At 42.0% G+C, this 24,709-nt stretch overlaps 2 protein-coding genes and 1 long non-coding RNA gene across 7 annotated transcripts in view; 1 reads left to right on the top strand and 2 right to left on the bottom strand.

The window, feature by feature from the left end:
* Nucleotides 1-15,313, top strand: part of AZI2 (5-azacytidine induced 2) — a 68,475-nt gene extending 53,162 nt beyond the window's left edge. For all 5 annotated transcript variants that reach the window (XM_039527100.1, XM_039527099.1, XM_039527097.1 and 2 more), the window contains 2 exons: nucleotides 3,173-3,291; nucleotides 13,297-15,313. In XM_039527100.1, the coding sequence (XP_039383034.1) occupies nucleotides 3,173-3,291; nucleotides 13,297-13,703 (526 nt within the window). In that variant the 3' untranslated portion in view covers nucleotides 13,704-15,313. The remainder of the gene's footprint in view (nucleotides 1-3,172; nucleotides 3,292-13,296) is intronic.
* Nucleotides 11,252-12,896, bottom strand: LOC120399140. The gene is made up of 2 exons (XR_005594978.1): nucleotides 12,726-12,896; nucleotides 11,252-11,591 (listed from the first exon to the last, which is right to left on the bottom strand). It is a non-coding gene; the product is annotated as an uncharacterized LOC120399140 (long non-coding RNA).
* A 3,547-nt stretch (nucleotides 15,314-18,860) lies between the features above and the next one.
* CMC1 (C-X9-C motif containing 1) overlaps nucleotides 18,861-24,709 on the bottom strand; it is a 71,965-nt gene continuing 66,116 nt past the window's right edge. Inside the window, exons 3-4 of the mRNA XM_039527115.1 lie at nucleotides 23,800-23,890; nucleotides 18,861-21,156 (exon numbers count right to left, since the gene is read on the bottom strand). Of these exons, the coding sequence (XP_039383049.1) occupies nucleotides 21,036-21,156; nucleotides 23,800-23,890 (212 nt within the window). The 3' untranslated portion in view covers nucleotides 18,861-21,035. The remainder of the gene's footprint in view (nucleotides 21,157-23,799; nucleotides 23,891-24,709) is intronic.

The following is a 24,709-nucleotide window of genomic DNA, read 5'->3' as shown; positions in this document are numbered from 1 at the left end:
GAGATGAGGAGACCACATCTGTATGCAGTATTCAAGATGTGGGCGTACCATGGATTTATATAATGGCAATAAGATATTCTCCATCTTATTCTCTACCCCTTTTTAAATGATTCCTAACATCCTGTTTGCTTTTTTGACTGCCGCTGGACACTGCATGGACATCTTCAGAGAACTATCCATGATGACTCCAAGATCTCTTTCCTGATTAGTTGTAGCTAAATTAGCCCCCATCATATTGTATGTATAGTTGGGGTTATTTTTTCCAATGTGCATTACTTTACATTTATCCACATTAAATTTCATTTGCCGTTTTGTTGCCCGGTCTCTTAGTTTTGTGAGATCTTTTTGACGTTCTTTCCAGTCTCCTTTGGTCTTAACTATCTTGAGCAGTTTAGTATCATCTGCAAACTTTGCCACCTCACTGTTTACCCCTTTCTCCAGATCATTTATGAATGAGTTGAATAGGATTGGTCCTGGGATTGGTCCTTGGGGAACCATTCTGAAAATTTACCATTTATTCCTACCCTTTGTTCCCTGTCTTTTAACCAGTTCTCAATCCATGAAAGGATCTTCTTTCTTATCCCATGACAGCTTAATTTACGTAAGAGCCCTTGGTGAGGGACCTGGTCAAAGGCTTTCTGGAAATCTAAGTACACTGTGTCCACTGGATCCCCCTTGTCCACATGTTTGTTTGACCCCTTTAAAGAACTCTAATAGATTAGTAAGAAATGATTTCCCTTTACAGAAACCATGTTGGCTTTTGCCCAACAATTTATGTTCATCTGTGTGTCTTACAAATTTTATTCTTTACTATTGTTTCAACTAATTTGCCCGGAACTGATGTTAGACTGTCTAATTGCCAGGATCACCTCTAGAGCCCTTTTTAAATATTGGCGTTACATTACCTATTTTCCAGTCACTGGGTACAGAAGCTGATTTAAAGGACAGGTTACAAACCATAGTTAATAGTTCCACAATTTCACATTTGAGTTCTTTTAAAACTTGGGTGAATGCCATCTGGTCCCGATGACTTGTTACTGTTAAGTTTATCAATTAATTCTACACCCTCCTCTAATGACACTTCAATCTGTGACAATTCCTCAGATTTGTCACTTACAAAGGACAGCTCAGGTTTGGGAATCTCCCTAACATCCTCAGCTGTGAAGACTGAAGCAAAGAATTCATTTAGTTTCTCCGCAATGACTTAATCATCTTTAAGTGCCCCTTTTTTATCTTGATCGTCCAGGGGCCCCACTGGTTGTCTAGCAGGCTTCCTGCTTCTGATGTACTTAAACATTTTGTTATTACCTTTTTGAGTTTTTGGCTAGCTGTTCTTCAAACTCCTTCTTGGCTTTTCTTATTACATTTTTACAGTTGTGTTGATAAAATTTCATACCCACTGACATCACTGATACCCAACAATCTTAGAGCTGAAGTGAAAACAATTGTGCTATCGCATCTGTAAAGCAATTTTGAACGTGGATTCATAAATTCTGTATAATTCTGATTTTTGTATAGCACAATGGGGTCCCAGTCCGTGACTTAGGACTCCTAGATGCTATGATAATACAAATAACAATTAATTCCCACAAATAAGTTTGCCTTGGGAGTATATTTACTGTTAAGTGGTATTTTTGGTCATATTCTGTTCTGAAAGAAAGTTATAAACAGTAATGGTGCAGCTTTCTTTCTTAGCAACTTGTGGTGATCCAAGGATTTTGTTAGAGCAGGATTCTTAATTCAAAATAAATAAATAAAGCGGGGGATTTTCTGTGGCCAGCAGTTGACTGACAAAACAGTAGTAGCCCAATGCCTCTACATCAAAGGTAACAGTGCATGCATATTTTAAAATAGTCCAGTAGGTCTTTCAAAATGGTAGTTGATACACAGTTGCTGTTCAGTATGTGTAGAAGCATGAATGATGCTATTTAATTATTTCATTTGAAAGTACACGGACAGGTTTTCAAACCAGGTTGGCTCTCTGCTGCTGCTCTTGTTGTCAATAGGAGCTGCAAGGTACTGAGCACTCTGAAAATAGTCTTCATGTACTTGCATAAACAGAATTCTCTTGAAAATCTGGCCCTGGTTGTGGGTGTTAGGCATTTCTGAAAATCTGGTTCATAGAATTATATTCTGAAATAATGTGTTTCAGTGTACCTTCTTAGGCATTTATTAAATATCAGAAAAATACTCTGAAGACTGAATAATCTTCTTATTGCTTAGATTAATAAATAGCTCTTCATAATTGATATATTTTTCTTAGACATTCTCATAACTCTTTCTTGGCAAAATCTGACTTGATGATTACCTGTTAAAGTCCTCATGGATAATAACTGCCTTAAATAACAGGAATCTTTATAGGACAACACAGCTCTGCCCACCACATCTCCCCCCCCCCCCCTTCTCTGTCCACCACCAAAAATGAGAACTAGTTCTTGATAACTTACACTGTCTTGTCACATTGATTTAGACTCAACAGCATGAGACAGCCCAGTCAGACATAAAGCATTATTTTAATTTGGCCTGGGCATGTGTTCAGCAATTTGGGTATCAAGTACCTAATTAATCTGAAATCACTGTGGCAAACTGAGTGGTGTGAAGACTAAAATACCAAGTTTGAAATATCAGATGCTTAGTTTTTGACTAATACTGTAGCTCCATTAACATGGTCTGGAATATTATGTTAGTTTGTGTGTGGCAATTTGCTAAGTCACAAACAAAGCAATTCATATTTGATTTCTTTACCATGTCTATTTCATAGTATCCACTGTGTGTATTTGAAATATGCACTTAGAATATTTTTGAGGGTATAAGCTTTACATCAGAATTATAACTTAATTTCAGATGTGAAACTAGCAGAGTATTCTTAATATTAATTTTCCATTTGGAGATATTTGGAATTATTGCATTAGTTCAGAGTTTTTAAGTACTAGTATGCTCAGCATTAAGAGCCACATAATCTGATGGCCTCTACCTTACTGGCTATACTGTCCATTGGCAATGTCAGGTTGAAATGATTCTTCAGTAAAACTGAAAAAAGAATACACTCATTAAGCAAAACAGGCATTGTTCAGGGTTAATAATTTTTTTTGTAACTCTTAAGAACTGCAGTAGAGTCGGGACAGCCAGTTGCAAGGGCAGCAGAAATTTAACTTTTTAAAATGTCTTTCAGTGAAAATGTGCAGCAAGCATACTGGGAACTGAAGAGGGAGATGTCTAACTTGCATCTGGTGACTGAAGTGCAAGCTGAGGTTCTACGAAAACTGAAAACCCCAACTGCAACCAAGAAAGGCAAGTCCGTGTTTGCAGGAATGAGCCTTACAAGTACAAACCACTGATCCAAGCTATACCATTTTAAAGAGAAACTAGCTATCATATCTTATCAAAATCTCATCAATTGAAGTTGATAAGCCAGAGTGTATTATAGTTCCAGCCTAACCATTTACTGCTTTGGCTTCTGTCTCATACTGGTCAGCTTCACACATAAAGGTGTTGCTGATGTGTTTTTTCTTCAGTACTGTATTCTGTTCCCCTTGTGGCTTTTTTCTCAGTCAAGTGTCACTGATGTGTATAAGGCTGAGGTGTTAAGTTTACTCATATTTGACCTTTTACCACAACTACTTCATATTTTAAAAAAAACAAAACAAAGATTTCACTTTTCAAATGCAATCTCTTATTTTAACAGTATCAAATATATAAAACATTTTGGTAGCATTTTAAAATTCAGGAACAGATTTTGAACTCTTTCCCTATAGCTATAATTTTTCTTACTAGTGATGAAAACATTCTGAAAACTTATCTCCCAGTGAAATAGAACTCCAGATGATGACATTCCCTGTAATTGAAATATTGATGCTGCAAAGCTGGTTTACCTCCACCCTCTTAAAAACAATTGACAAAATTGGTCATTTCCATTGCTCTGGGTTTACTGCAGATTTTATACATTGCTGACTGAAATAATTTCAATTTCAACTCTTATATGCAACATTTCCTTCCAATGCAGGGATTTTACAAAAGACCAATATTTGGCACTGTCACCTGTGATCTAATGATTGAAAGCTAAAGAAGAGAACAGGTTTCAGAGTAGCAGCCATGTTAGTCTGTATCCACAAAAAGAACAGGAGTACTTGTGGAACCTTAGAGAGTAACACATTTATTTGAGCATAAGCTTTCGTGGGCTACAGCCCACTTCGTTGGACGCGTAGAATGGAACGTATAGATATAGGGCTTGGCTACACTTGCAGGTGTGCAGCGCTGGGAGTTGCAGCTGTCTTCGTACAGCTGTGTAGGGAAAGCGCTGTAGTGTGGCCACACTGACAGCTACCAGCGCTGCAGTGTGGCCACATTTGCAGCAGTGTTGGGAGTGGTGCATTATGGGCAGCTATCCCAGCGTTCAAGTGGCTGCAATGTGCTTTTCAAAAGAGGGGGTGGGGTGGAGTGTGACAGGGAGCGGGGGGGGAGGAGAGAGAGAAAGTGGATTTTTGGAGCCGACACTATGTGTCAGCTCCCTGCCTTGCAAAGCCTGCCTTGCAAATTCTGTCAGCTCCCTGCCTTGCAAAATCTGACCATTTCCCCAACCCCTCATTCACTCTTAAATGCAAATAGCCTGCAGACCAGAGAAGCAGCTGCTCCGACGGGCTCCCTTTTCCCCCCCTCCGTGCTGTTTCTCTCCTCAAGCAAACACTAGCTGTAGACATTCATCCCCCTGCCTGCCTCATTCACAGCAAACAGGAGCTGTGTTTGTTTTTTAGATAAGCAGCTCCAGGAGCCCCGAGTTCACAACAAAACAAAGAGAGGCATCATAACAAAACAAAGAGTTCTTTAGTTAAAAGCATTATGGGAAAATTCTGCTGGAGGCCAATTACAGCGCTTTTGGTGGCCACACTGGAGGAGCAGCGCTGCAGCACCAGCGCTGCAATAGTTATACCCAAGGCAGAGCAGGAGTACAGCCAGCGCTGCAGCCAGGGAGATGCAGCACTGTATGTGCCTTGCAAGTGTGGACGGTGAGTAAGTTGCAGCACTGTAAACCCATCACCAGCGCTGCAACTCTCCAGTGTAGCCAAGCCCATATATACGTACAGAGAACGTGAAAAGGTGGGAGTTGCCCAACCAACTCTAAGAGGCTAATTAAGATGAACTGTTGTCAGCACGAGAAAAAAAACTTTTGTAGTGATAATCAAGATAGCCAAGATAATCAAGATAGCCCATTTAAGACAGTTTAACTACCTTGATTATCTTGGCTATCTTGATTATCACTACAAAAGTTTTTTTTCTCGTGCTGACAACAGTTCATCTTAATTAGCCTCTTAGGGCTTGGCTACACTTACAAGTTGCAGCGCTGGGAGTTACAGCGCTGGTCATGCAGCTGTGTAGGGCCAGCGCTGGAGTGTGGCCACACTGACAGCTACCAGCGCTGCAGTGTGGCCACACTTGCAGCACTTTCCAGCGCTGTATTGAGAGGTGCATTGTGGGCAGCTATCCCACAGAGCACCTCGTCCCATTTTGGCTCCGTTTTGGCGCTGAGTATTGTGGGAAGGGGAAGGAAGTGTGTGGGTCATTCCGCTTCCTGTTCCAACGCCCCGTGGTGCATCGCTTCAGATCCCAGCATTCTGTCTTTCCGGCAACGTTTGGCGCCATTGTGAGTGTCTTTCTGCTCTGTGTGTGAATCGCGATTTCTGTGGGAAATGGAGCCCGAGCTGCTGAGGACTGTGCTGATGAGTGTCGCCAGCACAACACGTTTGGCAGTCGAGCTATTCCTTCAGCTCCAAAGTGACAGTGAGGAGTCTGACGATGATATCGATATCGATTCGCCTGCCGCGTGTGACACTACAGTGCTTGTGGCATTCACGGAAATGCTCAGCACCGTGGAACGCCGCTTTTGGGCTCAGGAAACAAGCACTGAGTGGTGGGATCACATCGTCATGGAAGTCTGGGATGATGAGCAGTGGCTGCAGAACTTTTGTATGAGAAAAGCCACTTTCATGGGACTGTGTGCTGAGCTCGCCCCCACTCTGCGGCGCAAGGACACAAGATTGAGAGCTGCCCTGACGGTGGAAAAGCGGGTGGCTATTGCAATCTGAAAGCTGGCAACTCCAGACAGCTACCGGTCGGTCGGGAACCAGTTTGGAGTGGGAAAGTCGACCGTGGGAATCGTGTTGATGCAAGTTTGCAAGGCAATTAATCGCATCCTGCTAAGAAAGACCGTGACTCTGGGGAATGTGCAGGACATTGTGGATGGCTTTGCACAAATGGGTTTCCCTAACTGTGGAGGGGCGATAGATGGGACGCATATTCCTATTCTGCCCCCCCCCCCACCTGGCATCAGAGTACGTTAATCGTAAGGGGTATTTCTCTATGGTTCTCCAGGCGCTTGTGGATCACTGTGGGCGTTTCATTGACATTTACACAGGCTGGCCTGGAAAGGTGCATGATGCACGCATCTTTCGGAACAGTGGCCTGTTCAGGAAGATGCAGGCAGGCACTTTTTTCCCAGACAGGAAGATCACAGTAGGGGACGTCGAAATGCCCATTGTGATCCTTGGAGACCCCGCTTACCCGTTACTGCCTTGGCTCATGAAACCCTATACAGGGAAGCTTGACAGGAGCAAGGACCGGTTCAACTACAGGCTGAGCCGGTGCCGAATGACTGTGGAGTGTGCTTTTGGGTGTTTAAAAGCCCGCTGGCGGTCCTTGTATGGGAAGCTAGACTTGGGGGAAAGCAGCATCCCCGTGGTTATATGCGCTTGCTGTACCCTTCATAATATTTGTGAAGGGAAGGGTGAAACATTCAGTGAGGCATGGACCACCGAGGTTCAAGTCCTGGAGGCTGAATATGCACAGCCAGAGAGCAGGGCTAATAGAGAGGCCCAGCACAGGGCTTCAAGGATTAGGGATGCCTTGAGGGAAGAATTTGAGGCTGAAAGCCAACAGTAATGTTGGCTGCCTTGCATGGGAGTGAAGTGCACTGTTTACACTGTTCTATTATCCCTAAAATGATTTGCAGTGCCTGTTTCTTTACTGGGCTAAGGTATCTTTCAATATCTGCTATAATAAAGACTGTTTTCAAAGCCAAGAATTGTTTTATTGAAAAGAAAAAAACTTCCTTGACAGACAGACAGACACACACATTTCATGAACACAAGAGGGCAGGGGTGTGGGTTGGTGAACTGCACAGTCACAAGTTTGCATACGTCCTGTCTGGAGTGCTGTGCACTTCAGGGTGCATAAACTGCATGGTGATGGGGGTTGAGTGCAGAGGGTAAGGGTTATCAGGGCTGGTTGGTGAACGTACAGGTGTTGGAGGCAGCTGGTGGTGGTAAGAACCTGGATGCTGGGGAAAGGGGGTTTGAGCTGACATTGGGGCACAAGGCAAAAAGCTTTGGGACGGGGGGGGGCTGTGGGGCAGCACGGGACTGCTCTGCCTGCATGGCTACGATAGCCTGGAGAGAGTCCGCTTGGCGCGACAGGATGTCTAGCAGTTGGTTTGTGCTTTTCCTCTTTGCCACAGCGTTTCTACGCCAATGTCTCTGGCGGATCATGCTTTCCTTTTCTCTCCACTCCTGCAAGGTTTTACTCTCTCTAGCAGAGTGAGCAATAACAGTTCTCAGCATGTCTTCCTTGCTCTTTCGGGGATTTTTTCTCAAATTCTGCAGCTTCTGTGCTGTGGTACATCTGGTCAGTCCAGCAGTCAAGGTCACTAGAAAGGCAGAATTGACAACATTTAACAGGGAAGCATTGTGTTCATTATCTCCAGACTGAAATTCCCACACACTGAAGGAGTTCTTAGCCCTCACTTTAGCATTCTTTTACCACACACATAACACAGCAGAAGCCACGAAATGGTGAGCGAGGGGTGCTTATAGAGGGAGAAGTGGGGCTTGAGTGATAGAGGGGTGCTGGTTGCTTTGGGTAAGCTTCAGTGATAGAGGGTTTGAGTGAAGATGCAGGGGTGATCTTCACTATCTCCCTATCTCTATCACTAGCTTCACTAAAGAGTCTCCCAACATTTTTCACAGGAGTTAATCCTGGAAGATATCTCCTTGCTGCGAGTCACTAGAGAACAGCGGGAGGCTCTTCTACAGCAATGTGGATTCCGCCCTGGACCCTGTGCGGGTTGCCTGTGTTCAGCAATGGTCCCCCCACCCCTCGTGGCACAGTGGCGCGGACGCGTTAGCCTGACTGGGACAAGGACAACAGTGGCTCTCCCTATAAACCTGCGCAGGCATATTGCCCACGCTCTGGCTGAAACTTTTGCTGAGATTACTGCAGACGATTACCGCGACGTGATAGACCACATCAATGGGCTATTCCACATCTAGGCTGGCATGCATGCAGCCTTAACCCCCTTTCCTCTCCAGAAACATTTCCACCCAGAAAATAAAAGCCGCTTACCGGTAACCCGCTGCTCTGCTTGTCCTTCTGCAACTGCTGGCTGCTGCGATTGGGTACTTTCCTCCTGGCTTGAGAAGAGCTCCTGGCTGCATGCCTCCAGGGACTGTGCGTCTTCCCCCATCCCAGTAGCTTCACTCGCGTTTTCCTCCCCCCACCCCGCCGCCGCCGCCTCCTCCTCCTCCTGTCCCCCACCCGGCTCAGAAGTGTCCATCGTGGTCCTGGGATTGGCAGTGGGGTCACCCCCAAGTATCGCGTCCATCTCCCTGTAAAAACGGCAGGTCGTGGGGGCAGCTCCGGATCGGTGATTACCCTCGCAGGCTTTGTAATAGGCACTCCGCAGCTCTTTAACTTTCACCCTGCATTGTAGTGCGTCCCGATCATGGCCCCTATCCAGCATGGACCTTGATACCTGCTCAAAGATATCGTAATTCCTACGGCTGGAGCGCAGCTGGGACTGCACAGCTTCCTCCCCCCAAACACTAATGAGGTCCTGCAATTCGCCAGTGCTCCATGCTGGGGCTCGTTTGCCGCGTGGAGGCATGGTCACCTGTAAAGATTAACTGATTGCACTCCACACCTGGCTGCAGCAAACAGGAAGGAGATTTTTAAAATTCCCGGGGCATTTAAAGGGCGGGTCACCTGAGGCAAGAGCAGTAGAGTGCAAACTGATGAGCAGAGTGGCTGAACAGGAATTCTGGGATAACTCCTTATTCCCTGGAGGCCAATTAAAGCGCTGGTGAGTGTCCACACCTGCTGAGCAGCACTGGATCACCAGCGCTGCACTCCTTATACCCCAACCCTGATGGGTTTTCAGCCAGCGCTGCAACCAGGGAGTTGCAGCGCTGGTTGTGCCCTGCAAGTGTGGACGGGGTGTAATTGCAGCGCTGGAAAGCCTCCACCAGCGCTGCAACTTGTAAGTGTAGCCAAGCCCTTAGAGTTGGTTGTTTTGATGTTCCCTGTATGTGTATATATATCTCCTCACTATATGTTCACTTCTGTGCATTCGAAGAAGTGGGCTGTAGCCCATGAAAGCTTATGCTCACATAAATGTTAGTCTCTAAGGTGCCACAAGTACTCCTGTTCTTTTTAAAGAAGAGAATGTTCAGTTAGTGAGTAGTAACATCCCTATTTTTCACTGGGTAGGTAATAAATAGGATAAGCAATAGTCACTTGTTTATAGTATGTTTGATGATTGGTGACTGATGGTGCACTTCTTTGATAAGATATGACAGGTCAGAGAGCTCAGATGACGGACCCAAAAGGCTAAATATTAGAGGAACACTTTGCCAATACAGAATTGGATGACTCAAGGAATTGATAATGGGATTAACCTCTAGGGCACCAGTTTGACTTTGGTCCTGGTCTGTGACTGATGATTACTATCTGAGGTATTCTATTAAATGAGTTGGTAGCTTCAGTCCAGTTCCCACTGGATGCGTGTCTGTCTACATTGAAAAGGTACACTGTGACACATTTAACATCCAATTTCAGAAGAGAAATCAAGGATTGCTTGGACTCTGAATAATTCTCTAGTCCTAAGAAGACTGTTCTGGTCAGGGTGTATGATGGTAGTGTAAGGAAGTATGCATTTGCTGTGCTGTAGTGGTTCTGTGGCTGTTGTCTTTCTCTCATCTGCACAAGTGCTAACAATTCATTTCCCCTCCAGAAAACTCATTGCAGCAGCATTTTCTGCAGTCAGTAGTGGAGTTGTGCATCAAGGGATATAGAAAGTGGCATCATAAATTGGTCTGTTGAGGTCTGGATTTTTGCTAGGCTTATTTTGTAGGTTTCTTTGCCCACAATCATTTATTGGCACATATAAGCATCTGGCTTTATTTCTTGTTGCAAGCTTCCAGTCTTAAAGCTGGACTTGGCTTACTGATTCATCAGTGTCTTGTATTAATGCAGTGCAGTTATGATGCACCTGTATTGTTAACATGCAGAGTATAACCTTGATGGTCTTGGACTATTAATGGGAGAAAATCAGTTTGCCTACTAACTGTGTTCATGCAATCCTCATCTTCTAAACATGAATTGGCTTTTAGGGGTCATGATGATAAAAGAAACTTCTAGAATTAAGAGAACTAATAGACAAACCTGATCCTCACTTTAACAAATGTTTCCAAATATTCCAGGACCTTCTAAAATGATATCCTTGTATATTTTAGGGTTGACTTGAGTCACAAATTGGGCAAGTAAAATAGTGATGTAAAGGTGACTAGACTGTGAATTAATATAAGGGAAAACCTGTGACAACAGCAAAGAATGTGATTGCTTTCTTTTACAAGGACCACTGTATTTTCAGAATGTTTCACACATGTAGAATAGTATGTTCCCAAGCAGGCACTTTAAGGAAAAGGCTGGTAGAATCTGGAATGTTTTTGGAGAAAGTCATGAGTCAAGGTCTATTGAATTTTGTTCAAAAAATTATGGGCAGAGGTAGAATAAACTTCCTTTCCCTTCCCTTCCCATGGTGTTTTACTCACTATTGTAAGTTCCATTTTTGAGCACCTTGAAGTTTGTTCTATAACAGAAGTGAGGCTTTTCTTTTTTTTCAGAAAGCCTTTTACTTTTCAACACTGTGGTTCATACTCCTCAGAGAAATCGAGAGTGTAAGCAATTTATAGAGTTCAAAATAATTGATGCCACACGTTAATCTTGCCAACAGAATGTGAATTGCAACATGTATGTGGATTCCATTAATCCATATACAAGACACTGTTCACAAAAAGCAACTCATCTCTTCTTAAAGCATTTTGGAAATCTTTAAGTGTAATGATGGATGAAAAACAATGAGAAACTGGGGTGTTCTCTGCTGCTTTGCAGTACCTTAACATATAGTAAGTAGAACACGAACAAATTTAAGATTGAAGCCTATATAATGCTGTAGCTCCTTACATGAATTGGGTATTTATATAACTCTTAAATGTTGAGAGAGATCCACTGTAGGAAGCTATCTGAATTGACACACTTTTGCTGTTTGTGTTTAGAAGCAAAAATGTTCTTAAATAAGGAAGCTGCTATCTCAGAAAAATTGACAAAGTTCATTCTTGTTTTGAGTTCTTGCTTGGCTGATACAGTTGGTCAAATCTTGACTACAACCAGCTTATACTGTTTACTATTCAGTTCTCTCACCGCCTCATAGGAAGGATGAAATGAAAGGTTTCTCTTTTGTTGCTGTCACTTCGAATGCCCTCTGTCTGTGGAAACAAAAATTTTCCTCAGAATTTATCTCAATATTTCAGCCATTTGTTTCTGTCCTGAACTAGCTTCAGCCCACTGAGACTCAATCATCATAAAGTGCACTGAGTTTTTTGGATGCCATTTCTCATCCTTACAATTTCATCTACTTCTCATTAGGCCATTTCCTTCAATGTGAGTATTCCTCTCCCTATATGTGTGATAGATATAAAATATACACATGCTCATAAGCAAAATACAGCAAGCTCCTCAGGGATCACTTAGTACAACAGGGCACCAGTCCTGATTGGGCCTACCCACTGCTACAAAACAAACAGATAGTATATGTTGTGTATTTGACTACTCGATAGTAGGACAAGGCTGCCTGAGTGGCCCTGTGTGCTTCTCTTGTCAAATAATCTTAGTCTTTTAGAGTGTAGAAACTTGGGTCATTTTATTGAGATGTTAAAGTACTTTCAGGTTGAACATCAGAAATACTGACCTTGAAATTTGTTATAACGCAGATTGTTGGTCACAGACAATAGACAGGTTGCATTGTCCCACAATTTTTGAGATGAATAGCTATGCTACTAATAGCTTGGTTGTCAATAGAAGGTTCAGTTTAACTAGAAGTATCCAAGGAGTAATAATACAATTCCCTTTCTACACTTCTAACCGAATAGCACTTCATCTGCCCTAAAGCTTCTCCAATTCCAGTATTCAGAGCATTTGGACTACAGTATGTGGTTGCCATTTGTCCTTGTACCTATGAATAGCTTACATCTCAAGCACTGCTTTTTACACCTATCAGCACAGATTGGGTGAGTCACAAATTTCCTAACTGTATCTTCCGGATGTGACAACCAGCCATTGGAAAGTGCTTTTTACTGAAATTTGCTAATTGGTCACCATTTTTTCACTTTCCCTGGCAGGGTGATACTACATCCTGCTGAGAGGGCACTGACTCTTCTGTTTGTCCCTTATGAGCGTTGTGTTTGTAAACCAGAGTTTGTATTCTAGATTCATAGCTATTGTAGGAAACTTAACTTGTAGGAGCTAAGTGACAATCCTCATTAAATTTGTAGTGAAATGCTAAAGAGAAGTAGAGGTGGTATGGGCAATTTAGCCCCGCCCACTCCTTGTCACATACTCACCCAACATGTGGCCAGTCCCATTCCCACTTCTGGATAGTTGCTGCCTGTTTAAAACCTGGCCCTTGAACAGAGAAGCAGCAAGCTCCATGCCATCTTCCCCCCCCTATTGCTTCATGGACTGAGGATGAGTTCAGGACTGGCAGCAGCAGGAGGCTGCTCATTCTGAGACAATGAAATAGATTCTTTGCAAGCAAGCAACATTCAGAGATTCCAAGGCCAGAAGGGACCATTGTGAATCATAGATCTTTCTGAGCCCACTAGATCATCCAGGTACAGCACTCTATACTTGCCTTACCAAACTCCCAAAGATTCACCAGTCCCTCCTACATCTATGTGGGAACGAGTTGATTTGGTTTTTGAGATAGTGCTATTTTAATGAGTTATGGTGAAACTTGCAAAATATATTTGAATAAAATTTGTCTTAACTCTGATTAATGAGCACTCCGAAGGAGGATATGGGATCCATTAGCTGAAAAGTTGTCCTGTTACACTAGGCATATTTCTGAATGTATGTACACTATCTTCTAGATAACTAAATGTAATTCTTAATTTATGTGTCTTCTCTCTTCAGCTTCTACTAGTGCACCAGTACAATGTGTTGAAGACGTGGAGAAGAACCTCACAAAGTTATATTTGACTTCTTCTGGGGCAGTCTACAAAAAATCCTCTCTTTCACAAAATGACAAACTTCTCTGCAATGCCATAGCTTCCCCTCTCCCAAGAGATGTAAAAATCCTGTCTGAACAGGCAAATCTCCAGTCATGGACAGATGAGAGACCCATCCCGATTGGCAGCACAACCTGTCATGAACAAAACTCGTATGGAAAGAGCTCTCTGGAAGATAATTCCTGGGTATTCCCAAGCCCTCCAAAACCTAGCGAGACAATGTTTTGGGAAATGAAAAATAAATCATCTTTGTCAAACTATCCAATAGATTACCTGGATCAGTGTAATCAAAACTGCCTGCACAAGAGCTAAGTAGTTCCTGAGAGAGACTGGGGCTGGTTCTGAATAGGTACCTGAGTACTAGAATTTTTTAAAGAGAAAAGTAGTTACTTCCACATTTCAGCTTAACTACTTTTGTCTTGTTTTAAGATTTTGGGAACGGGGGGGCTCGATCACTCATTGATTTAGTCCTGATTTACAGCAAAGGAGCTATACTGGTAATACAGGTGTAAGCAAATCAGAATCAGCCCCTAAATGCTTGGTCCTCTTATATTGAACATGACACACACTTGCAAATATTACACAGACTGAATATTGAACTCTTGGACTAAATCAAAATAATCCAGCTCTGCATTTCAGTTAGCTGTATGTACATAACACTGCTCATAAAGGCATTTTGTATCCTGTGTTAGAAACTTCTTGAAAGCTGTGAGCTTACCTCTGACAGAAGTGTCTTTCAGATATAAAACGCTCAGGTAAAGAATGGAATTGGAATGTTATTTTTACCCCCTCTGGTTTAGGATAGTCACTGGATTTATAATATGTGATATATGCCAGAACGAAATGGTGAGATTTATAGGGTTTTTTCCAAAATCATGTTTATGTAACATGTATGAACCAAAACTGCTAGGATACACTGTTTAGACAGCACCTTTTCTTTGGCCTTACTGTAAGTATTTAAAGACCATAAATAGATGCTGCTGAAAGCTGAAATTCACGGACATAGTTTTTATTTGTCTCCACTGACAAAGGAAATTAATTGCATTCTACGCACACTGGTGCCTATAGAATCATAGAATCAATTATAGAATCACCCTAACCAAAATGCAATGATCTTTGTGTGCCTCATTTGTGTATCACCACAATCTTCACTTTAACTGTGTGGTTTCTAAGGCCACCAATTTTATTTTTTTTTTTTTTTGGCCACAAGAACAGAAGCCTTAACTTGAGCAGCTCGGATGTTAAGTATTAGTGTTCGGAATACACAACTGTGCCATATCGATGGGGTTTTTCATCTGTTGTGTAGAAAACTAAAGTGTTTCAAATTATAAATTTGCCAACTTTATACAGTTGAGTGTCCATATACTGATGCATGTGGTTAACTGGTATAAAGACCAATTTCTCTTTAAACCAAGGAAGCTTCTAGCCCAGAGGTTCTCGAACTTCTGTATTGGTGACCCCTTTCACGCAGCAAGCCTCTGAGTGAGACGACCCCCCCCATATAAATTAAAAACACTTTTTTATATTTAACACTCTTATAAATGCTGGAGGCAAAGCGGGGCTTGGGCTGAAGGCTGACAGCTCATGACCCCGTGAGGGGTCATGACACCCCGTTTGAGAACCACTGTTCTAGTCAGTTAAGTCTTGCTCTTTGGAAGAGCACTTTTAAAACTATTTGGCTTCATACACCAGGTTTAAAGTGAAATGGTTGAAATGTACAATACTTACAAGGAAAATTCAACATTGGGTATTTCATATTCTCAGTGAATATAAAGTTTAATTAGGAGTAAAATGATTAGTACTGGTAATTGTTCTCTGTATACAGGGAACAAGCATCCAAATTCACTGGTCTACCTTAAGGTCAATGTAAAGAAAAAATGGATTTCACAACAGTTAAGCAGTAAAATCTATTAAAAAAAAAACAGTAACTTCTGTAGGAAAATTATGACTTATAGTACATCACTGATATGGCTGCATTACAAAGTGTGATGAAATGTGGGCACTACGTAACTTATGTGGGTCCACTCACTCCTTTCACACACACCCCCGCCCATGCATTCAGTACTTCATATGATAGCCATCTCTTTCTTATGTATTGGACTTTTGTCTATCTTGAAGTCAAAAGAATGTCTGATACCATCTATTTTATTAGCAAACAGCATACATAAATAATATGCCTACCTTTCACCAGATATGTTTTTATCTTTCTGTTATCTTGCTCACGTATACTGGTTTGTCTGTGATTAATGGAAATAGTGTCAGATGCTGGAATTTATTCTGACCAATGAACATGGCTGACTCAAGGGAGTACAAGCTCTTGCAAAGTAATAGAACAAACCCCAATATGCATAAAACAAATCCAAGTCACTAGGCTTTAGCTGATAGAACCAACTACCTGTGTAATAACAAAGCAGCAGAAACTATTTCTCATGTGGCTGCACTATATTGAATCTAGTTCTAATGTAATTTACTGGGTTTACTCCCTTGATTACAAAGATTTTTGGTAAGTTTAATGTATTCAGCAGCCATCAACCTGATTAACAGTTAGAATTATGCAAGGAAGGAATCCTGTTGTGTAAAATTTTAAATAAATTTATTTTTGTTTGAAATGGGCTTCACTTATAAATCTCCGTGGGCTTTGGCAAGCGCAGTGTTTCCTTTGTTGTTGCTCTCTAAATTCCTTATTTTTAGGTTGTGTGCAAAACGGGGAAGAATTTGAATCTGAGCATAGGTCAGTGAAAATATAAAAGATTGAATTCAAGGTCCCTTCTTAGCCCTTAGGAGAAGTGTACACCTCCAGATTGTTTTGACATGTGGAGGAGGAGTATTCTCCTCCTGGGCACATGAAGGTAGATTCTCCCTCCCCTCTTCCAAAAGTGCCCCTTTCCAATCTTGTCCTACTCTTCACCTTTTTGTAAACAGCTAGGCTGCACTTCAGCATGAAGCTGCTCTGTTCTCTGTGCCAGGAAGTCCCTGGGCCTAGGCCTCTGCTACAGGTATGTGCTGAGGAAGGAAAAGCAGCACTCGATGAGGGGGACTGCTAGATTCTGACAGAGGAGACAAGGTGGGGCTTGCTATTGGCTGGACTTGCAGTCCACTAATAGCAACAAGCAGCTCTACTATCACCCTTGAAAAGAGAAGCTCTGGGTTTGGAGTCATTTGAGAACTGGCCAGTTTCTGAGGTGGGAAGGCATTTGTTGGACTAAAGTCTGCAATCAAATCTTGACTAAGAGCAGCAATTTAAATCATGCTTTTTGTGGCTTGGAAGAATTTTTCCATTTTCAAAAATCAAAGGTTCTTATTGCACATGCTCATAAATTGCATGCTAATGCCATCACAAAGGGTAAAGAATGGCTGTAGGGTTTTTTTTTGGGGGGGGGGGGTAAGGAGGGGGTTGTATAAGAAATCAAAATTCAGTCCAGTTGATCAATGTGTAAGTGGGGGTAGAAAGCAAAAATCCCCACAACACAGAAAAGTAAAAATTCCTCTGAAAATGGGTAAATTGTATAAATTTAAACACATTTTGAAAAATCAAATTGTTAAATTTCATGACCCATGTGAACTGCACACTGCTGTGACTCAAAGCCCTACTCCTCCTTGATGGAAGGGGTATGAAAATGTTACAGACTATTGAACTTTTCTTGGAAAGACATGGTTAATATTCTGCCCTAAACATAAAGCAAGTTGACTGCAATATTAAGTATCTGGAAAGTCGCTTATGTCCTGAGTCTACTGACTGTGGTTTTCTCCTCCCTTGTTGCTGTGTGAAATATCCAGGCCAAGGAGGGACAAGAAGTGAAGCCCCAAAACTAGCTTCCTCTAACAGGTTGTCAAATGTATAAAGTGAACAGATTTTTTTCTTTTCATCTCTTCTAGTTACAATAAGTTTGGTAGTGGTTGCAATGATAGTAGATTTTTTTTTAAAAAGTCCCTTTAAGTTGATTGTCCCTTTTTGTTTTCAATGAATAGTACAAATACAAACTAAAATCATACTTTTCCCCCTAAATATAAAGTAGGGAACAGTCTTGTTCCAAATGCTGATCAAAGTTTGTGGGAAGGTCTTACACAGCTTTAACACTACTGCTCTGCTGTAGATCTAGTATATTTAGCTATGGAGTGAAACACCTGCTAAGTTGATTAGGGATTTGGGGCAAGCAAGATGTGAATCATGTACTAAAAAAAAATCTTTATCTGAGGGCCAGTGCTATTGGGAGTTTGACCCTCTTTCATAAAAGACAGCTACTTTAGTGGATATAGTGACATGATTTCTATGAGTGGCTATATAAAATATATTCCGGTACACACAAAACAATACATTAAAAACGTTAAGGTTGCAAAGTGCCCAAAACTTAGCAAATGCCTAAGTTAAAGCTGCGTGTGCATTGCACTGGAACAGAGCCCAGCTCGCATCCCATCCTGGACACTAAATGAAGCAAGGGTCTAGTGGTTGACAGGGAAGTCAAGCCAAGGTTTGGAACAATCAGCATAGCTCAATCAATGAGATTTGGGCTTGCCAGCATAGAAACAATTCAAGTGCCAGCTCTGCCAGCAGCGAGCTTGGACAACCGCTCAGGTTCCATATCTGTAAAACAGAAGGAGAATGGTATACATAGGAGTGGAAAGGCTTGTTGCATCTGAACCGTGGACTGCACAGAATTAAAACTAGTGAATGGAAGGTCATCTTTTGGCTTTCAGCTTGGGATATCTTCTGCTAGGCTGCGGGAGAAATTCCTGCTACTAGTGTGTCTGTGTCCCCTGAAGGTCCAGCTCCTACTATGCAGGAGGCTGAGTGGGGCCTGGGAGCATGCCTAGGGCATCTGGTTAGTAGAACTCCTGTGCATTTGGTGACTGCTGAGGCTAAGTCTCACAGGCCTTAAAAGAATGATCAAGAGTCAATTGCTCGAGACTAGCAGCAAGCCTCTAAAGAGCTCATTGAGCATGTGCAAATGGTAATTTTCAGCAGCTTATAATTGGGCCAAATCTTGATAGATTTTCAGAGGGACAGTAAAAAGCATCAGTTCCCAGGCCATCCTTCTGCTAAACTTAAAATTCCTTCTCCAATGGAATGGCTGGAATTAACACTGGGAAAAAAAACTCTTCTCCCTGTCCTCAGAAATGGCTTGTCTTCTTTTGCTGAAACTTCCCCAAAAGATCTGCTTGCAGCAGACAGCAAATGTAGAAAACCTTAGCATATAGTTAACTTGGCAACTGAAAATAGAGTGTTAAAATAGAAAAAGTGATAGAGCTGGCAGTGACACCTATTAAGTATTGCCTATCTGCAGATGTTCTCAGGCTTCCCAGTTCATGAGGGTACACCTACACCCCATTGATTTGAGTAGTCTCAATGCCACTGAGACAAAAGGGTGGTGTCCTTGATTATTCAGGTAATAGGCATAGCCTTCAGAAGGATAGGACTGTAATTTCTGCCGATAATTTAAGATATTCACATTTCCAAATTTCAAGGGCACACATGACCAAGCAGACTTTCCATTTCAATAATTCAGGAGCAATTGTGGTGATAAAAGGTACTGACAGGCAACAATTAAATACAAAAATCACTGAACAAATCTCTTCAGTGGGGGAAAAGCAGTAGAAGCTTCCCTGAGCCTTGCATACTCAAGTAATTTGTTCATCTGAAACGTACTTACTGGTTTTAACAGTGCATGCAAGTCTCCTGCTGTAAGAAATGTATTCTCTTCAAAATAAAGTTACAAGCAAATTATTTACAGGAGAGACAAACTCCCCAAAACTTAGCAACCCCCAAACTGCCCTTTAATGCTTAGACAGGACACTACAGTTTCAAGTTTTATCTTTTTAACTAACACACCTGTGTAGGTTTTTTTTTTCCCTTCTTGGATTTTTCAGATACAGTAATCCAAGTGCAAGACAGCATTTTAAAGAGACAGCTTCTTTCAAACAGTAAGCAAAGCCAGAAAATGCTATATAACATCTAGAAACAATTCTGGCTTTGTCTATCACTTCCATTTCCTTGGTTTCTTACTAGACCCTTGCCTTACCCAGAGTTTTGTTTCGTATACACGTTTGGTTGCTTACTTATCACCATCCACAATAATTTCGCAAGTGCAGCAACTCAATTCTATTGTGTAAACTAGGTTTTTAATGATATAAGCATTATCACTTCTTTTGAAACAGGAAGGTAGGGGAGGAATGATACTAAACTAACTGCATCTGTTTTAATACTTCAGTAAGCACCCTCTCCCCTTCAAAAGACAGAAGTGCTCTTGGTCTTGATCTAAATTTTTCTGAGGCCAATTTCAGATTGTGGCAGCCATTTTCTTATTCTATAAAGCAATATCTTGGTCTGCTAACACCTCTTTCAGCCGTAGATGCTGAGTTTAAAAACGAATGAAATGGAGTAACACTGCCTGGCAGGAAGAGACAGATTACCAGTCTCCGCCCTCTACTGGCTGGACCATTCATTCCATCATGCAAACTTCAAAATAAACCCTACTGCCTGTTGTTTGCTCTTCTCTACTACCCTTTCTTACCTCCTAGCATTATCTTGTTTGGGGCATGGTCTGCTTTTTCTTTAAGTGATGGTTAAAATTCCCATGACACTTTGTGCCTTGTTTCTCTTCTGGAGACTTCTTTAGCCTAGTATGTTCTTGTTTCTTTTCCTCTCTTCCCATAAGCCTTTTCTCACAATCCAGCTTTCACTAAAAAGAAACCTTACACTGAGAGTACCTTTTCCTTAAACTATGCTCCTGCCAGTGTCTCAGCTGCATTCTGTCTCTGAAAGAGATTTCCTTAAGATGTGAGCTTCCTAAGCAGAGAAAACTACTCTAAAGTAATGAGTAATGGGGCCCGAGCTATTGAATGGGGCAGAAGGGACTGTAATGAAGATTGAGATGGCATGTTCTCAGGAGCAGAAAGTTACCAGTGCTCTGTGTAGGCCTGACTAAACCTTTAGTTATTATATTACATACTCCTTTTAATGATAATCTCTACAGTAGTGAGCTATATCATCATCACACTTTAGCTGAGTAATAAGAAACAGAGACATTAAAATCATTTGATCAGAGTTAAATTAGTCACAAGTAGAATTTTAAAAATATCGTGTTTGAACAATTCCTGATAGGGCACTTTTCCCAAGATAAGTACAGAATATTTTTTCAAGCCTAACTGGTTCACACATACACAGTGTTGTACAGCAGCTGTAACAATGTTAAATGAGAAAGTAAAGGCACACCTTAAATTGTTCTTTTAAATAGACAGTAGCTGGAATTTATTACCTTGGGTAAACAGAAGCAAAATGTCTTCCTTTGATTACAAAAAAATCTAAATTCGAATATTAGTGGAGGGAGGGTAAGTCAGGAGAACGTTCAGTAAGAATGGATTGGTCTAACAACTTTTTACTCAAAATAGGCTACACAAAAGAGTTCCTCAAACCCTTGGAGCAGGTCAAAAATATATCCTAGTTATTTTGGATTAATTCATAGAAGAGTTTATTCCTAATACACAAAATACAACATGAGCTACATTTATTTCAATCAAATCCTGCCTCAGACAAATTTATTTTTTTAAACCAAATTGAGTCTGCTTATTCAATTAACTTACTTACTCCATCAAATCAACATATGTCGATAACTGAAGTAAATTTCCAAACTTCATTTTAGGATTTGGCTACATGCTTGTAGGAAGCTTCTGTTGTCTTTGTTTAGCAGGAATTCCAGTAGCTCTGAATTCTTCCCTTTGCTTCAAGTATTCGATTTTGCATTCTTCATAAAATGCTGGATCATTATAGCTACAAGAAAAACAAACAATATTGTGACTTCTACCTTAATCAAAAAAGTTAATATTTGCGGAACTGAGATACTACCTGCAGCATTAATAACTCTTTACAGTTTGAGTTTAATGACCATACACAAGTTGATTTTGAATTTGCCTCTTTCCAATAGCACTTAGCTTAAATTTGCATGTCTGTCTCCTCCCTAACACTGCCTTCTGCTGGAGAGTATGTTGTTTTCAGACCTGAAGTATGCCACTATGGCTGAAGGACAAAGCCGAGTAACTACTTCTGATATCACAATCCCACTAACCACTGCATTTTTCCTAGATACCAGCTGCTATTTTCTCAACATTTATAGTTGTACAGTTGCTTATCTTAAATTAAACCATTTTGATAACTTGTGTTCCATGGAACAATATACTTATTTGTAATAGAAGCAGAACACAAATACCTTTTTACTCAAAAGTAGGATTTGTGATTCATGTATACAACCTATGGCTAATAACCTAATCACTACATATTAAAAATGGTTTAATTAAAAAACGACAACTACAGATCATTTCATCAGGGAGCGGGCTTCTCTATAAAGGGGTGTTAGTGCAAAATAAGCTAGGGTCTGCATTCATAATGCAATAGATTTTCTGCACTAGTGGATATTTACTACACACAAAGACACTTCGTGTGGTTTAGCCAGGGCCGCCCAGAGGATTCCGGGGGCCCCGGGTCTTCGGCGGCAGGGGGCCCCCACCGCGGGTCTTCGGGGCACTTCGGCGGCGGGTCCCGCTTCCGCCCCGCCCCCAACCTCTTACCCCCGGCTCCCTCCTCACCCGGAGCCTCAGCGCCTCGCCGGAACAGCCGCAGCGTGTGGCCGGCGGGGCCTGAGCTCCGTCCCGCTCAGAGCCGCGTGGGGAGGGGGCGGGGCTGGGAGCTCCACGCCGAGCGGAGGGAGCCGAGCTCAGCCCAGAGCTCCCAGCCCCGCCCCCTGACGACGCGGCTCTGAGCGGTGCGGGGCTCAGGGGCCCCGGCGGAGACACGCTGCAGCACTGTCTGAGGACAGCGCTTGATGTGCTAAGGCTCCAGGAGAGGGGTGGAGGCGGGAGCCCCCGCTGTTCTCTTGGGGGCCCCTGCGGAGCCCGGGGCAAATTGCCCCCTTTGCCCCCCCCTCTGGGCGGCCCCGGGTTTAGCTTTGGAAGTGGATTTAAGCTAAACTGCACAAAGGTACTCTTAGTGCAGAACTGCTAGTGGGGGCTATTTCCCCACGTCAACATGCCCTTCATATCTGCAGGAATACACGATTTGTGCCTTTTTTTCAACTAAGGGCTTGTCTACTGGGGAGTGTGATTTCTAAAGTTCACAGTAATTGGTCAAGGTAGACCCTGCTGGTGTGCTTACCATAGTGCTATTTCAAGCAGTATCATATTGAAGTCCAAAAGGGAACCTTTAGTGTGCATCAGCAGGCACTACACTGACCAACTAATGCGCAACACTTCATTGTGCTTTAGAAATCACATCCCTGAAGAGAACATTACCCCATTATGTAGACAAACCCTAAGTAACCAAACCTGCCCTGTTATGGTGAAGGGCACAGTGTGTTTGGTCCTGCACAAACAAGATAGGGCCCATAAACAGTAGATTTAACTAACTTTTTCAATTTACCTTCATTTAATTTTTTTGAAATACCACTTATGATTTAGCAATAATCTGAATTTCATATTTGTTCTATACTGGTTCCTGCTGTAGCACATCTGCTATACACCCAAGTACTCAGATCTGAGTTCTCCACAGTCTGCTGCAGAGGCCCCAGGAAATGAAGTGCTTATATAGATATATGTACACACACCTCTGAAGGCAGTTGTCAAATTTTATTTTATACAACTTCCACAAGGAAGTCCACAATTAACATACCGATTAATATTTACAGTAATGCAAGCTTCCACTACATAAACTTGCGCCTGGCAACACATACCTTTGATATAAAGTTGTTATAAAACAGTGCTGACTGTTCTGAACACCAACAGAGTAATTGCTACAGTTCCTGGTAAGGACGTTTAATGTATATTTTTTCCCCTTCAGTTTCAGACTTTCGGCCCTAGAGTGACATAATTAATCTTCAAAACAGCCTGGCTGCAGATACTGACACCTAATAGAGTACAAGAGAGAGACTAAAGAAATTTCCAGAGTCATTGATCACATTCATTGGACAAACAAGAGCTTCAAAAGAGGGCTCAGTACAGGTCTCTTTGATACCATGGTAGAATATTAGTATCTACCAGCACTTTTGCCTAAAACAGTGCTACCACCAACAGAGCTGCAGCAGTGTTCACAACCATGGGGAATTTTTCAGAAAAAATGCTAGTGTAAAAGCTGCCTTGCTTTCCCTGAACCATGAAGCTGAAGATATAATTGCTTTCCTTCAGAAAATACCCCAACCTAGATTCAGTAGTGGAAGGCCCAAGTCATGAGACCTTGCAAACTTGAAGAGGCGTAGTATCTCCATTCACTTCTGGAATCATCTGAAGATACGTGGTACCTTTTTGAGAACACCTTAAAACTACATAACGGACTCAGGTATTGTCTAAAGGACTTGGGTTGTTGTTTTTTTTCCAGTTTCTCAATAGCAATATACATTTATTTTTTTAAAGTCTCATGTTGACTTACTAGGTAGTCAGACATTCTTTCAATGCTGCATTTTCCTGTCGACATTTCACCACCATAAGAAAGCCAGACTCTTGGCAGCATTCGGTAAAAGCTGAAATAAAAAAAAATTAAAGTTTAGATTCTTTTACTATGGCTCCCCCCACATTAACACAAGTAAAATAACCTTTTAAAATAGTGTATCTGACTCCCAAATTGACCTGTTTCTGGCATTATGGCAAGCTTGGAACTTTTGTAACTTCAGTGTATATCCAAGCATTACACTTAGGTCAGTGATGAACTTCCTGTATTTTTTTAAGACACAACTGCAGGCTGGCAGAAGTCAAGGTTTCTCCTTGATCTTAGTTGAGCATTTTAAAAGCAGATGCTAAACTGCCAGATTACTACTCTTTTAGCTGTTGCAAAAGCAAGCACATACACTGTGTGACTATGGGTATGTCTGTGCTGCATTGTAAACCTGGGTCTGTGGGGCACAGGCTTGTGGACTCGGTGGTTCCAAGCCTGTGATTGAGTGTCCATACCAGGTTTATAATTGCTGGCCTCAGGTCTCACAGCCATACTAACATGTCCATACTACACTATGCATACATTCTGACTCGGCTCTGCAACGTGAACTGCGTCCACACCACAAAATGGCAGGCCTTGGGCCCAAGTCAGAGTGAGACTCAGGTTCTGATCCACCTTGTGAGCAGCATCCTAGGATCTGAGTCCCGAATGCTTGCTGACCCGAGTCAATCTGATGTATGTGCGTGGATAGAAGGTGGGCTTGAGCTCAAACCTGAGTGAGAGCCTGTGCTTAGTGTGCAGTGTAGACATACCTATGTAACTTAATCTTTACCTCTGATGTGGATGATAAATAATCAAGGCCTGATTTGCCTCTCAAACCAGTTGTACACCAGTTTAAGGCCATTTA

Source organism: Mauremys reevesii, linkage group 2 (genome assembly GCF_016161935.1).
Source record: "Mauremys reevesii isolate NIE-2019 linkage group 2, ASM1616193v1, whole genome shotgun sequence".
NCBI classification, from domain to species: Eukaryota; Metazoa; Chordata; order Testudines; family Geoemydidae; genus Mauremys; species Mauremys reevesii.
The sequence above is the reverse complement of the archived record's forward strand: the minus strand, read 5'-3'. Positions and strand labels throughout refer to the sequence as shown.